Genomic DNA, 17,640 nt, shown 5'->3' on the forward strand with positions numbered 1-17,640 from the left:
TTCTATGCTTAAGATATATTCTTTAGAGATATTTTATTAATGATGAAATGAAAGGACAATTTTTTCTACGCCTTCATTTTTCTGATTTGAAATTTTCTGTCAACATTTGAATTTTTACCACCCAACATATATACCCATCAATAACACACAATTGTAAAACAGAATCTTTTACCATGTCTGTGTTTGAATAGATGACTAGAACATATGATGACTAATATGTTCTAAACACATATTTACTTTTTGTATATCTGTGTAAATGATTGGAAATGGATGGAGGGAATATTTTAGAGATGTATCATTATATGTCAGATTTTGAAGCACATTCCATTGCTCTCATGTGTGAAGATTGTTGAATGTGATGAATATGTTTCTCTTTCACAGCAAACATGTGTATGTAAGCCATCTATAGCAAGATTGTATTCTAAGTGTTTGAAAGGCTATTGCAACCATGGGATATTGCCAGACAGTTAGTAAAAGGCAAATTGAGTCTGTTGAGAGATTAATTCACCAGCTGAAAGAAATACATTTGCCTCAGAGTCATCAGATATTCTACCCACCAAATTCATCCTCTGAGATAGCATCCCTAATGAGCTTCCTAAACCAATTAAACATAAGCAGGAAGCATCAGTCATCAAAACTATTTTCAGCTAATCAGCTGACTGCACAAATTGCATGGTGCTGAGGAAAAAAGGAACACTCTAAAAGTTGTGGAATTTTTTTTCTACTCTGTCCTTACTTTGTAAGCTTCTCAATTTTATGGATGCGGTGTTTTGCACGGAGCACTGTAAATGAATGCAGTGCTTTATAGTATATAAAGTGCTTTCCTTTGGATTATTATTCAATAGAATAAAATGAGCTTTAATGGGCTTAAGTGATTTGCTTAAAGGCACACAATTAATGTGTGGCTGGGACTCAAAATCATGCCCTTTCCTATGTTGTAATATTTCTGTAAATATGTATGTATTGATCAACTTTCTACCCTCCATGACAGGGGAATCGGTTGAAGTGTTCAAAGTGCCATCATCTTTACATATGGACAAACTCAGAACCAAGGCAGGATGAGGATAAAGGGAGACATTTTTACTCTGACATGGGTTCCCTCCTTCAAAGACAGAATTAAGTTAGTGATATCATGTCATATTGTTTATAATGATAATGGTGATAAAGAAGAGAACATAAAACAAGCATAAGCAAAATTATAAACATATAAATTCACACAATTTCTGTGAGAAAACCAAATTGCTCTGCAGGGGAATTTGGGTGCTGCTTTAGATATAATTTTTTTAAATCAGTATATTTTATGGGACCTTGACTGGAGGCTAAATTTGAACTTTTCATTATGGACTTATTTCCAAAGTATGTCAATGGTTGTTGTGTGAGGGGAGGGGCTAATTTGCTTATGTTAATTTGGAAAATGCAAGGTGAATCTCAACTAAACAGATTACTTACTGTAAGATTCCCCATGAGCCTTTAGTTCCTAGATCTCAAGAAGGGGACATAGTATGAATTTCCCAAACATTTCATCCCAGGGCTTCTTTCTGTGACTCATCTATCCAGACTGATATTTCTCTGCTGGATACATGTTGAAACCAGTATAGAGTCACAAAAAGCACTAAGGCAGAGATATGACATGGTGAAAATACTGATTTGAGGAAAATAATATGCTGGTAGTAGGCAGAAGAGACCAATGTCCCCCCACAATGAGGGAGTTGGGGAGATAAGTTGTAATGATACCTGAATAGTGGAGGTGAGTTGTTCTATTTTAAGATGCAAAGTAGTAGAATACATTTTATATCTAACTACTGCTTACTGGTGAGCTAAAGAGTAACAAGGGCTGCAAATAAAGACTTGAGTGTGCTCTGTATACAGGTGAGAGCACAATCTGTTACGATGGATTCCCAGAAAGAGACTAAAAAGAAAGAACAGGGGATTTACATTATTAACTGAAACATTTTTACTGTTTTGGAAGTGAGGAGAAAGATGATCAAACTAAGGAGAAATCAGAATAGTTTAGTCCCAAAGAAGTGGCATTTTGAATAAGGGTCTAACTGCAAAAAGCTCATTGTTTTTGTTGATTAGAAATTTATTGGGAATTTTCACAAATTAACTTTTAATATAATTGTGAGAATGAAAATGAACTATTGTGGATGTATGATGATTGAGAAGTAAGATAGGGAACATTTAAAGCAGAATCTTCATGCAGAGGAGATGCAGATGGAGATGTTGACTCTACCAGAGAGAGATGGGATCACTGGGGACCTGGAAGCATGGATCAGATGGGATCGTGGATGTATTTGGATAAGCTGATCATTCGTGAAATTCCTTTTGCCATGTAATGCAATGGATGTGACGGTGACATATTCACAGTCCCAGGGATTTGAGTAAGAAGTCTTGGGGCCCATTTTATAACCCTGCTGCCCCACACATAGTTTAAATTAAAATAGAGTTTTATATAGTATTATTTCTTAAAAATATGAGTTTGCGTGCCTTAGATGTTTCTTGGAGTGTCACTGAAGTGATGGAGAAGATAAAAGTAGTAAATATATTAATTTTTTTAAAAAATATTTTTTCTCTAGTGTCATCTATTATTTTTGCAAGTCAATATAAATTAATGAATCATTCTCTGATAGTTAATGCAGTTAATTGCTTTCAACCAAAACCAGTTACCTAAAACAGTAAGTTTTGTTTTACACGTGCTATCTTTCTTTCTGCGTTTCTGAGTTCAAATTCATTGAGCTGGATCTTCGTGACTTATACATTGTTGGTGCTGTTTGTGAGATTCTTTCTTGTTCTGACCAAGGTGCCAGTAAAATATTGGAAGAATACTTAGGAAAGTAAAGGGGAAATAAAGTTGAAATTGGAAAACGTTGGGAAAAAGTGTCAGTGACAAAAGGAATAACACATCATCAGAGAGTTTGGCTTTTATTGTATGTGTAAGCTACGACTTTGAAAAATTTTAATGTAAATCATGTAATTGATTTCTTTATCAAATAAGTTTTCAATTATTGTGTTCTGAGTGTTTAAGCAATATTGCAATAGAATATATAATAACAAAGATAATAATTAGCAAAATATATTAATTTTTAATGTGGCAACACCATGCAGTATAATTTAGGTATTTTTCTCATAATAAGAACAATGATCCAGGTATATTATTGTCTTTATTTTAGTTATGAAAGAGCTGAGTTATTCAGGGACTTGCCCAATGTCCAATGTCATATGATTAATATATGTCAGAATCAGGATTTAATTCTTGGTATGTTGGACCTCTGAGTCCCAGCCCTTTATGATTATGTTAAATAACAAATGATAAATGGTATTATTGTATTAAAAATTTATAAAACATTTAAATATAATTTTTATAATATAATGACATTTATTTTTCCTTTCCTTTTTCAGATTTTTGAATTTTTATATGCTTTATTACGTATCCGTATTTCCCCATTGCCACACCCCACTATAGGAAGTAGCATACATATCTGTGCATTAAACACAATAAGGAGCTTGGTTTAACTTAATCCCAAATTCACTTGACCATGGAAGAAGCCTTCTTTTAAAATTTGACACCTGTTAACACTTGGGAAATGCTGATCAATAGAAATAAATCCTGATCAGAATTTTTAAATTATTGTCAAATTGTTTTAACATTTCATTTTTGTCAAGGAAAATAAATTTTAAGAAAATACATTTCAGAATTCGTGACCTAATTTTATTTTTAATTTTGAAAGTTTATCAATTGTCAAAGTCCAGGTGCTTAATCTTAGTGTTCTTTATTTGCTAAACATATTTGTCTTACGTGTACCGAGGATGGATTGCTCTTTATTTTATCAATATACAATGCCATCACTGAGTTGTGTGTTTGATTATTGTCTGCTAATTAATACTGTTATCTGGAAAATCTCTAAGAAATAACCCTAATACTTTCATAAAACACCCTGAAAATTTTAATGCCCATTAACTGTTCAGCTGCAATATATTTCATTCACAATATGGCAGGGCCCTCGAGTGCTCACGCTTGGTCATGTGTCCTCCAAAACTGCCTTAGAGGGGTAAATGTCACATATTGGATCATTTTACTCAGTCTTAGCTTTAAGTGAACTAGTCTATTATTCATACCATCACCTTTTGGAAAAGGAGTTTAGGCATGTCCAATATTATTCAAAAAAATTATTTTTCCCATGCTATAGGGGGAAATGTCTAGTTCATCTATTTTGCTCATAAAAGTAAATGAGATACTTGAAAACCAAGAACAAGAAGTTGGTTAAATTTCTTAAGTAATTCATATAAATGGAAGTAGAACCTAAGTCTTTTGTTCCACGGTTCAGTTCTGTGCCAGGTACATTGGTCTAAGTATTTAATCCATGAAGTTTAAATAAAACTATAAATGTACATGTCCAGAATTCTATATTCCTTTCACTGAATCTTTTCTGGAAGAATAGCACTCTTCTTTTGGGGAAATTTTGAACTGTTGGTTTACAAAACAGTACAATATTATCAGGCAATACACTGCAGAGGGGGTTGTGTTGTACTGGAGTTTGATTTACCCTGCTTAAACAGCGGATTCTCTAACCAAAGTATCCATGGGCAAGAAGTCCTGGTTTTATTTGTTTTCCAAAGCTGTATCACAGAGCTAATAGGCAGACTGTAGCTCTTTACAGCTATAAGATCTTGTCCATTATTTATTATTATTTCAGTAGTTTTTGATCTTTCTTGCATACTTGATGTGGTAAGGTGTCTACATCAAAACAGTGGATCCACATAAGAAAATAGTACTAATTTCTACATATTGTTGAATAGCATCCTTAAATGATTTGAATTTTCTATTAATAAATGTGTTTGGTATCCATGTTTAGCTGTTACAGGGTAGGTCACCCAAGCCCAGCAAGTGGGAACTTCACATGGGCAGTGGTGGCGACATGGCTGAACTGGTCAGCGGGGGCTGTGATGATGAAGATGGTTGCAGGGGATCAGGAAGTGGAGAAGTCAAGAGAACACTGAAAGTCACAGACTGTAAGTGTATGATTCTAACACCACTTCTGAAGCATGGATTTGGAGACATAATTAAGGAAAATTATTACTATGAATATAAAGAAATAATGGTAGTGAATTCAGAAAAATGCAAGAGGAATTGGAAGTGAAAATAAACCCATTTTTTTAGTTATTCAGGACATGCATTCTTGGGGTTTTTGTTTCTTTTTAACTAATGACTTTAAATGGAAATGATATTTTTCTGTGAAAAACTAGTGAATGACCATCAGTTCTGAGAATTCATAGTTTTAAAGTGGGATAGTCTGTAGGGTGTGAAATAGCTAGTATGGTGGGCAGTAAATGTATCTTGGTGAAACCAGGATGTGTGAGCCCTACTAAATACTAACATTCTGCAATTGTATTATATTATGCCATTAGATAAATTTTATTAGGTTTTCATATTCAAATTACAAAGAAACTGGTTAAATATATGGTTAGTTATGGTGAGAAACTACTTGGGTTTAACTCCTATGAACTGGTTCTTCCAAAAAAGATCTCACCAATTATTCACATTGTTTTGATCATGTGGGTTTAAAAACCATTTTTGGTATTGCTGGACTGGTCACTATTACAAATGATAAAACTACCAAATAACAACAACCAAAAAAATCACCAGATGAATTTCCTTTCCTTGTCTTCACATACAAAATGAGGAAGGTAGGCTCTTCATTGTTATGTGCATGTATATGTTCACACAGGCAAGACAGCCAAAGTTATCAACTGAGAAAGAAGTGTGAAATTTAAGGTACCCAGAGCAGCTAACTTTCAACTATTCACTTAATTCAGGTCATACCAAAGGGGATTACTTTATACAGTAATCTTCTGGATCTGTGCAGCCCTATCTGGAGGCTGGCCTGATAGTTTCCCTCTAAATCACAAAGGGCTGCTTTGGACCTGTTAGAAATGTCTTTTCATGACTTTGGTGGGAGAAGAATTCATTTACTTTTCAGTTCCCTTGTAGTAAATTTAGAACACTACCAACGCTTCAAGCATCAATACCCCATTCCTTCTAGGATTTTGTTTTGTAAGGCTAAAGGAATGGAAGCTGAAAGAGGTACAAAATCAAGACAATATGAAGGTGCATGTTTTCCTGTTAGAAACAGTAATAAATTTAACATAGAAAGTAAATAGACGGGGTTTAGTACACTGGAGTAGCAATTGAACAAATGACCACAAAATTCTTTGATGTATTAACACAATTTTCTAGTGAAGATTACACATCTTCTAGTCTTGTAGGAGCAGTAGGGATATGTGTTCTTGTTATTGGTACTAATATCATTTATCAGATTGATTTCTCTTTGTTTTTCTATCTTTTGTTGTTTTGGCCAAAAAAAAGGAAGACAAAGCAAATGAAAAAGGGTTTTCATTAGGAAAAGAATATTTTTACTAAGAGTTAAAATGCCCTCCATCGTATTTTGGAATTATAATACGTATCTATTAGCATAATATTAAATAATCTTTCGTTTTCACTTGATCTTGAGTACTTATATGTACCATAATTTCCTTTCCATTTGAATATTAGCAGGATTTTAAGGCATTAAAACTTATTATGCAAAATAGCTTAGATTAAAATTTTTTCTGTAAATTGTGTGTGTGTGTGTGTGTGTGTGTGTAATTAGCATTTTAATAGGGATTTTTCACTCCTGAAGTTATTTATAAGCTCAAGAACTTGCTATGTATTAATAGATAATCTTTTTGGCTTATTTCACAAGAGGAGTAGAGACAGTGGAGGATATTCAACTACTAATAGTTTTCTTACAAAACCATGCTTGTCAAGGTGACAAGAATGAATTTTTTACTTTAAAACTGCGTTTTCAATTATTGCTGAAATGGACAGGTATGGTACAAGCAACTATCCATCAGAACTGGGGAAATGTAAGAAATAGATGGTTTTCAGCAACTCCAGGCAAACATTAAAAAAAAAAATCCACATCTGCTGTAAGTGGGTTGCCTGTCATGTTCCTAAAGGTTTATAGCTGTTGTCTTTCAATTTTTAATAAGTGGTTAGGAACCTACTGTGGATAGCCTGCTGAAATAAAGAGGGACATGGTAAGTAGCAAAGCGTAGGTCACATTTCTATTTTTATAAAGCACTGTAATAGTTTACCTGTTTTTGGCTCGTTAGATGTATTGCTAAAGCATTTTATGATATAGTTTTAGGTGGTCTTAATGACTTAAAAATATCCTGCTCTAGAAAGTTTATCAAGGTGTCATTTGTGTTAAGAATTTGAAATGCACCATTATTTCTTCCTTACACTTATGTTTATTCTTTATAAAGTACAACATAGTTCATTTGTCACTTCAAAATGTCTGATTAAAAATAATTATACATGTATGTTTTTATTTATAGCTATATATAGTTACAAGGAATAATAGTAATACTGTGTCTTGTAAATTTAATGATTTTGCTCCATTTATGCAAATGTTCAAAGTTGGTAAATATATTACTAACCAACACTTGAACTGATTTTCTGTTTCTGTTAATGTTTATTTCAGACAAGAGGGATTTATATATTTCAGTGTGCAATGTTTTACCACCAAAATATTTATGTACCACTTAGGTATCATTTTGTTTTCATCATCGATGTTATCAAATGATTTACAAATATTTAGCTTTTAAAACTATCTCTATTTATATCATACCTGTTGGCTATGATTCAATGTGAACTGATGTATTTATAATAAAAAACATCTATACTACGTAATGTTCACTCTTAGGAAACTGGAAATACTTTCTTATTTTAGTAGAGTGGTTTAAAAATCCTAATATTACAGAAATTTTTTTCTATATTTTTATTGCATCGAATTTGGCTTATAAATGTAGGTATGGTTATTTCACTAGTACCTTGGAATAGCAGGGTTGGAATGGCTTTGAACTTTCATTACCCTTCATCTTGGACACTTGCCATCCTTTCAAAGTAGCTAAGAGATGGTAGGCTTTAAACGCCAGTGGAAGAAACAAGTTCTGTTCTTGTAGCCATGAAGAGCAAAACTACACTCACTACCATCAATACTTTTCAACTATTTGACTATTCTTATATCCCCAAATTCTGTTATTTTCAACTGTTATAAAGCAAACCAAAGTGCCACTAAAGAGAGGCCATAGCAAAACTATCCACGTGTAGTTTTGAAAATCTGCAGTATCACTGCTTGCAATTCTTATGTGATGTTATAATTTAAATTGCAGTAACTCCGATTTTAACAAAAACAAAGAAAAAAAAGTGTTAGCCGTGGTAAGTGTTTTTTTTTTGTTTGTTTGTTTGTTTTGTTTTTTTTTGCGGTACGCGGGCCTCTCACTGCTGTGGCCTCTCCCGTTGTGAAGCACAGGCTCCGGACGCGCAGGCTCAGCAGCCATGGCTCACGGGCCCAGCCGCTCCGCGGCATGTGGGATCTTCCCGGACCGGGGCACGAACCCGTGTCCCCTGCATCAGCAGGCAGACTCTCAACCACTGCTCCACCAGGGAAGCCCTGAACATTTTGATCTATGTTTTGCAAGTGTCTGATACTGAAGGGTCATGGTAAAACCATAGAGAAATGCACAAGGAAACATGTCCTGATCCTGTTCAATGTTCAAAGTTGTGAACACTTTGAAATTGTCATCTACCACAGTTTTTACACTACTTATGAAAATTATACTAAAGATAAATGAAATATATATCTAAGATAAATATATTTTAATTAGTATATGATCATTATGAATATTATTCAGATTATACATTTCCATTTTGGTTTCTAAATAATTGAGACATACTGCCTGCTTGCTGTTTTGTTAACAAGATTGTGTAATAGAATCTGGATACCTGATGAATCATCTAAAATCATCTTTCATCCTCTTTACTAGCTATATATCACAGTCATGGATTTAAATAATAGAACTGAAATAAAAGAATTTGTCCTTGAATGCCTAAGGAATGATTTTCATTGCTTTGGCTTAGACACAGAACTGATGTTAAATCACTGAGGTGAGAAGGGGAGACATTAATTAAAGCTTAAGGAGCCTCCTAGCATGCATTCCGGATCAACCAGCTATTCTGTAAATCTTGTAACTAAATCTATACCACACCAGAGGACATCGAATAAAGAAATTATGGTCTCTGTTGACTAGCACAATGCTAAGTATGACTGTGTGATCAATATAGAGAGTAAAAAATGAAAATTTGAGAAAATATCCTCAGATACATTTGATCATGACTTGCCCAAAGTCATGTAGCTGTCAATATAACCAGAAACAAACCATATTTGTATATAACCATATCCAGGTCTATTTTTTATATCATTTTGTTGCAAATAAACAGAATGATTATTGAAGTTGCAATATTACCCTTCAGTGAGGATGAATGGATAAAATGCAGAAACAGGTTAGGTATATTTTTAGCTCTTTAATCACTTCATTACCTCTAATTGTGTAGAAAGAGTAATTTCATATAGGTTTTTGACGAATTAAGTGCTCATCTAACTGTAAATAATTAAATAATAGAGCACGTGATCTGAGCTCAGAGGTTCTCACAGCCTCTTGTCATACAAATCATGTGGAATTCTTGGTAAGAATACGAGCATCATACAGGAGGTCTTATGTGACGCATTCCTTATGTGTTCCCAGATGATGATTGCTGCTAGTCTAAGGACTATACTATGAGGAGCAAAAATGTATGCCCTTCTTCATTGCATCCCTTCTTTATTAGCATCTCTAAAATGAGTTTCTATTAAAGGAGCATGAACATTTTTTTTTTTACATCTTTATTGGAGTATAATTGCTTTACAATGTTGTGTTAGTTTCTGCTGTATTACAAACTGAATCAGCTATATGTATACATATATCCCCATATCTCCACCTTCCTGCGTCTCCCTCACACTCTCCCTATCCCACCCATCCAGGTGGTCACAAACCAGCGAGCTGATCTCCCTGTGCTATGCGGCTACTTCCCACTAGCTATCTATTTTACCTTTGGTCGTGTATATATGTCCATACCACTCTCTCCCTTTGTCACAACTTACCCTTCCCCCCGCCCGTATCAAGTCCTTTATCTACATCTGCATCTTCATTTTTGTCCTGCCCGCAGGTTCTTCAGAACCATGGTTTTTTTTTAGATTCCACATATATGTGTTAGTATACAGTATTTGTTTTTCTCTTTCTGACTTATTTCACTCTGTATGACAGACTCTAGGTCCATCCACCGCACTACAAATAACGCAATTTCATTTCTTTTTATGGCTGAGTAATATTCCATTGTATATATGTGCCATATCGTCTTTATCCATTCGTCTGTCGATAGGCATTTAGGTTGCTTTCATGACCTGGCTATTGTAAATAGTGCTGCAATGAACATTGGGGTGCATGTGTCTTTTTGAATTATGGTTTTCTCTGGGTATATGCCCAGTAGTGGGATTGCTGGGTCATATGGCAATTCTATTTTAGTTTTGTAAGGAACCTCCATACTGTTCTCCATAGTGGCTGTATCAATTTACATTCCCACCAACAGTGCAAGCGTGTTCCCTCTTCTCCACACCCTCTCCAGCATTTATTGCTTGTAGATTTTTTGATGATGGCCATCCTGACTGGTGTGAGGTGATACCTCATTGTGGTTTTGATTTGCATTTCTCTAATGATTAGGGATGTTGAGCATCCTTTCCTGTGTTTGTTGGCAATATGTGTATCTTCTTTGGAGAAATGTTTATTTAGGTCTTCTGCCCATTTTTGGATTGGTTTGTTTGTTTTTTTGTTATTGAGCTGCATGTATAATTTTAAGATTAATCCTTTGTCTGGTGCTTTGTTTGTAAATATTTTCTCCCATTTTGAGGGTTGTCTTTTTGTTTTATTTATGGTTTCCTTTGCTGTGCAAAGGCTTTTAAGTTTAATTAGGTCCCATTTGTTTATTTTTGTTTTTATTTCCATTACTCTAGGAGGTGGGTCAAAAAGGATCTTGCTGTGATTTATGTCATGGAGTGTTCTGCCTATGTTTTCCTCTAAGAGTTTTATAGTGTCTGGCCTTACATTTAGGTCTTTATTCCATTTTGAGTTTATTTTTGTGTATGGTGTTAAGGAGTGTTCTAATTTCATTCTTTACATGTACTTCATTCCTTAACAAATCTGTCCAGTGTTCCCAGCACCACTTATTGAAGAGGCTGTCTGTTCTCCATTGTATATTCTTGCCTCCTTTTTCAAAAATAAGGTGACCATATGGTTTATCTCTGGGCTTTCTATCCTGTTCTATTGATCTATGTTTCTGTTTTTGTGCCAGTATCATACTGTCTTGATTACTTTAGCTTTGTAGTATAGTCTGAAGTCAGGGAGCCTGATTCCTCCAGCTCTGTTTTTCTTTCTCAAGATTGCTTTGGATATTCAGGGTCTTTTGTGTTTCCATACAAATTGTAAATTTTTTTGCTCTAGTTCTGTGAAAATGCCTTTGGTAGGTTGATAGGGGTTGCAATGAATCTGTGGATTGCTTTGGGTAGTATAGTCATTTTCACAATGTTGATTCTTCCAATGCAAAAACATGGTATATCTCTCCATCTGTTTGTGTCATCTTTGATTTCTTTCATCAGTGTCTTATAGTTTTCTGCATACAAGTCTTTTGTCTCTTTAGGTAGGTTTACTCCTGGGTGCTTTACTCTTTTTGTTGCAATGGTAAATGGGAGTGTTTCCTTAATTTTTCTTTCAGATTTTTCATTGTTAGTGTATAGGAATGCAAGATATTTCTGTGCATTAATTTTGTATCCAAATTCATTGATTAGCTCTAGTAGTTTTCTGGTAGCATCTTTAGGATTATCTATGTATAGTACTATGTCACCTGAAAACAGTGACAGTTTTACTTCTTCTTTTCTGGTTTGGATTCCTTTTATTTCTTTTTCTTCTCTGATTGCTGTGGCTAAAACTTCCAAAACTATGTTGAATAATAGTGGTGAGAGTGGGCACCCTTGTCTTGTTCCTGATCTTAGAGGGAATGGTTTCTGTTTTTCACCATTGAGAATGATGAGTGAGTTTGTCATATATGCCCTCTATTATGTTGAAGTAAGTTCCCTCTATGCCCACTTTCTAGAGAGTTTTTATCATAAATGGGTGTTGAAAGCTTTTTCTGCATGTATTGAGATTATCATATGGTTTTTATCCTTCAGTTTGTTAATATGGTGTATCACATTTATTTGTGTATAATGAAGAATCCTTGCATTCCTGGGATAAACCCCACTTGATCATGTTGTATGATCCTTTTAATATGCTGTTGGATTTTGTTTGCTAGTATTTTGTTGAGCATTTTTGCATCTATGTTCATCAGTAATATTGGCCTGTAGTTTTCTTTTTTTGTGACATCTTTGGTTTTGTTTTCAGGGTGATGGTGGCCTCATAGAATGAGTTTGGGAGTGTTCCTTCCTCTTAAAGCAGCACGAACTCTTATAAAACACTGTCTACATTTATAAATTAGCATTACAAGAAAGCATCATAGGCACCAGGACATTAAGGAGTATAACAGTTAGGCTGGTAATGGTGGCTTACCCTATATGATTTTTGGTAGCAGTCTCAGTTTGATTGTTTTCAGCTTTGAGTTTATTTTCTTTTTTTAATTTTTATTGGATTATAGTCGATTTACAATGTTGTGTTAGTTTCAAGTGTATAGCAAAGTGAGTCACTTTATGACACCAAAGGAAAGGCACTTCCATCTTTTCTCAGGGTCTGAAGGCGTCAGATTACACTGGCTTCAAGAAAACTTCATCTTGAAAGAGTACCTATGTTATCTCAGCAGAAATGTTTCATTTTCATCAGCTCCTCCAGATTGAAATGAACACTAAAGAAATATCTTGCACTTTCCCTTTATCACGTTACATTCCAACAGAGAGAAATCAGAGTTTCATGTGAACTAAGAGAGAGGAGAGAGGGTATCGAAATGGTACATTTGGAAAACACTCTTTAGAGAAGACAGGAAAAGGGCGGTCTGGAAGCAAATAACATTTGACTGCAGTGTTTATGAGAAAGTGGCATTGGACAGGGTGGACACATTATTTGGTTTCAGCAATTGACAATAGGGAGGGGAAGGTACACTGTGAAGAGCAAACTCCATGAACAAAGACAAAGTGGGGTGGGGAGAGGGGGTAAGGAGCATGCTCACAGAGGAACAAAGTTATTCAAATTGTTTGAAAAAATATTGGAAGTCTAAAAATGGATTAAAAATGTTACAACGGTTTTGAGTTCCAGAGTGAGAAGTTTGTATGTAATTTGGTAGGCCAAAAGGAACCATTAAAAGTTTTTCTGTGCGGTCATTTTGTTTCGGTATGCAGTTATTTGTACTAGCAATACAGTGAACTGATTAAGAGAAGAAACGTACAAATAACATACATCTTGCACAAGTAACTTACCACTTACCTTGCACAAATAATTGTTCTATGCCTGAATTTCCTTGAGATGGGGATAGTAACAGTACTCTCCAAGAAGCATCCTTGTGAGGATTAAATGACTTCATCTATAGACAGCATTACCGTAATGCCCAGCCCACCCCCACTCACTGAAACAAAAAAATACTTCAGTGAAATACATAAAAAGTTTTAATTGCTTCCATGAACTAGCAAGAAGAGAGGAATCTTCCAAAAAACTAGGTGAAATCATAACAATAATGTAGAGATAAAGATAAATGTAGAGATAGAGATACAGATATAGTGACACACACATGCACACATACAGTTTAAGCGAAATAATAAAGTAAATTTTTATCTACCCCTCCTCCCAGTTCAAGAACAGAATATTTCCATACCTCTCTGAAAACAGACCACTCTGGGAGTTTACAGTGATCATAAGCAATATCTTGCTGGATTTTTCTGGGGTTTGTACTTTATTATAAATGGAACTATATAGTCTTTGTTGTTACACAGTGTATTCCTTTTGCTTCAGTGTTAAACTTTTGAGGTTCACCTATGTTGGGTGTATATCTACTAATTCATTTTCACCAAAGTATCATATTCTAGTTATGAATATACACACCCACTTATTTATTTTATTGTTGATGGATATCGAAGTTGATTTCAGTTTTTGAATATTGTGAATAATGTTGCTATAAACCGTCTTAAACCATCCTGATGATATCTCTTAATGCTCATGTGTAAGAGGCTCTGCAGTGTATACCTAGAAGTAGCATGACAGAGAAACAAAGCAGAGTATCCATAAGTTTCACTTAAGCTTTACTGGGAAATGTCAAACTTTGTTACTGGTTAACAAAGTGATTGTGTCAATTTATGTTCTCACCAGCAAAAATGAAAAGTTCATCTTGCTCCCCATTTTTGCAAAAACTTTTTTTTCCACTCCCACTACTTTTATATATCTGTCCAAAGGATGGAAGTGGACAATATTTTATTCTATATTAGTTCGTATTCTCTTAATTGTACTTTTTTCGTAAGTATATGAGATTCCTCATATACTTCCTCACCTGAAATATCTTTTATATCAATAGCCTTTTTCTCTTCTACAGGGTTATTTATCTTCCTGGACAAATGTTCTCTGGACAAAGGTCAACTTCAGTGATCCGCTTACCTATTCTGGTCATGACCTTCAAGAAAGGCAGGATAGATTCTTGAATTTTTCTTTTTATTTAACCAGTTTCAAGAAAATGAATTCCTTGTCTTTCTCAGAAGGTGACCAGTTCTTTTAATTTTTTAAAGTATCATTTTGAACTAAGTTTCAAAAACATTTGTAATGCTTATGGAAGTCCAGATTGTCCCACATTTTCCCAGTTGACGCTTCTTGCATTTGACTCTTGAGTCCTTTTGACATGATCCTCAAAGTCTTGGCTAGTTTCATTGCTTATAGTATAACAAGGAATTCCAAGCTGAGCTTGTACATTATCTGCCTTAGATACGGAGTCAGTCATTTTTACATGACCCCTTTATTTGTTTTATTATAAAACGGTTTTTCATGACCACAGTCTGGGCACAAGGCATGATCCTCAAAGGTACAGGTCATAATAGAAATAAATATCTCATAATTACTCATTTGCTTTAGTCTACATTAGATGTACCATATTATAATAATACTAAAAATGCCCCTACCAATTATGATTACTAAAATAAGTTACATTTTTGCCTATTTTATCATATTCTATCCCCATTTTATGGTGATAATAGATATAGATATTAATGTGTATCAGACAGCCCTATGGATATATATATATATATGTATATAGACAGATATATGTATCTATATACATATATAGATACATATATATATATATTTATATACCTGTATTTCCTTGGCAAGAAACTATATCAATATAATACAGATACAGATATATTTAGGTCACCTACTATATCCACTAACTATCTATTTGATGCTTACTACTAGTTCTTATGTCAAAATTTCTCTAGTGCATTTCTTAAGAAGGACTGATGAGGAAAACATTTTACAAGTTTTTACTTGGTGATAAGAGTTTGTACCCCTTTTACATGAAAGTCAATTTTGCTAGCTAGAAGAATGCAGGCTCACATTTTCTTTCTTTGCATTTCTTCACTATACACTGATGTCTATTCTGGCAGAAAGCATTACTGGCAAAATGTCTGACTATGTTCTAATTTTCTTCCCTTTACAAGCAACATATTCTTTTTTCTTTCTTTCTTTTTTTTACCCTTTCAGTGCCCAGCAATTTGTTTTCTCTTTTTTTTTAACTGCAGTAATTTTACTAGAATATAGCTTTCTGGGTAGTTTTAAGTGGACCATCTCAGTAACATGGTATACTTTTAAAATAAGTAATACCAAATCTTTTTTTAGCACACTTTTGCTGAATTATCGTTATAAGTAATTGTTCTCTTCCCTTGTTTTGATTTTCCTCTTCAGAAGCACCTATTGTACATTTGTTGAATTGTATTTGCTTATTTTCAGTATATTCTCCAATACCTTTTATCTATTCTTAAATTTATTTTTGATTTTTTAAATCCACCTCCTTTTCACTTTCTGTTTCTCTTAAGGTATGAATAGCAATTTCTTTTTATTGTTACACTGCCTCTAGATTTTATTTATTTTAAAATGAATTTTTCTTCATTTTTTTTTGAAGTCTCTAACTTCATTTCTGAATTTTTAAAGTTCTGACTTATTTGGTGTCTTGTATCCTTTTCTTGATAACTTTTAGCTCATTTAAAATGGTATGTGAAATTTTGGGTCTGGTTTTCTGGTGTGCTTTCACTGTTTGTAGAGATGATAGTAGAATACTATTTAACTTTGTATGAAATTTGGTCTTGATCCTTTTCTGTTGCTTATTTTTACATAAATTTAAATTCCCTAAAATTTTAGAAGGAGACTTGGTTCAGACATATTTTCTAAATTTACTGAATTTCTAGTCCTATTATTTTCATGTAGTGTTAAATAATGTATGTGGTGGTTTTTTTTCTGAGATATTCTGGCTCTGTTCCCTCCCCTGTATTTACCCATCTCTTTTCTTCCCTAATTCTCCATTGTCCTTATCCCGTTAATTCTGAATTCTTCTAGCAGTTTCTCTTCTGTGTGGACCCTGAATGTTAAGGAAGACTTGCCAGATTAGTTTTGGGAGTTAAAAAAGGATTCAGAAACTCCAGACCCTGTAGTTTTATGTCAGCGTCCTTACACTCAACCCCTATTAAGAGTGAGCAAAGAATCTCCCATTCTCTGCTGTTTTCAAACTGATTTCTATTGAATACTTGTTGGCTATTTGCATTCTTCTGTTTTCAAGTGTGTAACTTGCTCTGTTTCTTCCCACTGCTTTCTCCTGCACACATGGTGATAGCATGTAGGTTTTGTGGCTATTAGTAATTTGTCCTCACTCATTTGTATGTTGAGGTTCATGAGGGTAACTCATGAGATGGGTGGGAAGTGGCATTTATGTGATTTTGATTTTACTAATTGTTCTGCCTGTTTGATGTAAGGATTTGGGAGTTTCCAAGTTATGCTACAACCACACTGCCAGCTTCCCCAGACCTTCTTAAAATGTTTAAGAAAACAGTGATGCCCTTATTTCTCTTTGTTTTTCTAAGGAGAAGAGACCATTTCAGTGTTGAGAGCTTATGAGTAGTTGAACAATAGCTTTTAGTTATTTGTCATTTCAGACAGCCCATTTCTGTTCTTCTTGGGACACCCAGATACTTTTGACCAAATTAAACAATTTTATTGTCTCTCATATCTTAGTGAAATGAGTGGAGGTACTTAATTCTTCTATCTTTCTTAAGACATATACTTTAAAAATTTAAGAAATTGTTATGGCTATTGGGCTGGTTATTTATCTGTTGTGTTTCGGCTCTAGGTAACCTTTTAAATTGTTCTGTGATTATGCAAACTGCATTTCCCAAACTCTGAACTAAATTCCTAAACTACTTGAGATCTATAAATGATATTTCCCAGATTATCTTGCCAGCCAGTATACTGTTATTTTTCTGCCAATGGGGTATACTAAAAGAAGATCAAAAGAAGGGAGAGGGGAAAATACATCCTGTTTCCAGTTCTTAACAAGATTACATCAACAGCATAGTGTCAATCCCCTGCCTCCAGGTACTTTTAGCATTTACAGCAGCAACTATATTATACTCCTTAAAGGGACCTGTGCCAGCTCACTTTGCTTCGATTGATAATCTGACACCAGCAATGTGGTGCCCATGGACGTCTGAACGTCATCCA

The 17,640-nt window shown here is 34.3% G+C and overlaps 1 protein-coding gene across 1 annotated transcript in view; it reads left to right on the forward strand.

Moving 5' to 3' along the window:
• The window catches only part of GPC5 (glypican 5), a 1,374,959-nt gene that overhangs the window by 648,869 nt on the left and 708,450 nt on the right, over positions 1 to 17,640 (forward strand). Inside the window, exon 7 of the mRNA XM_032610694.1 lies at positions 4,854 to 5,010. Within this exon, the coding sequence (XP_032466585.1) occupies positions 4,854 to 5,010 (157 nt within the window). The remainder of the gene's footprint in view (positions 1 to 4,853; positions 5,011 to 17,640) is intronic.

This window comes from Phocoena sinus, chromosome 18 (assembly GCF_008692025.1).
Source record: "Phocoena sinus isolate mPhoSin1 chromosome 18, mPhoSin1.pri, whole genome shotgun sequence".
Taxonomy (NCBI): domain Eukaryota; kingdom Metazoa; phylum Chordata; class Mammalia; order Artiodactyla; family Phocoenidae; genus Phocoena; species Phocoena sinus.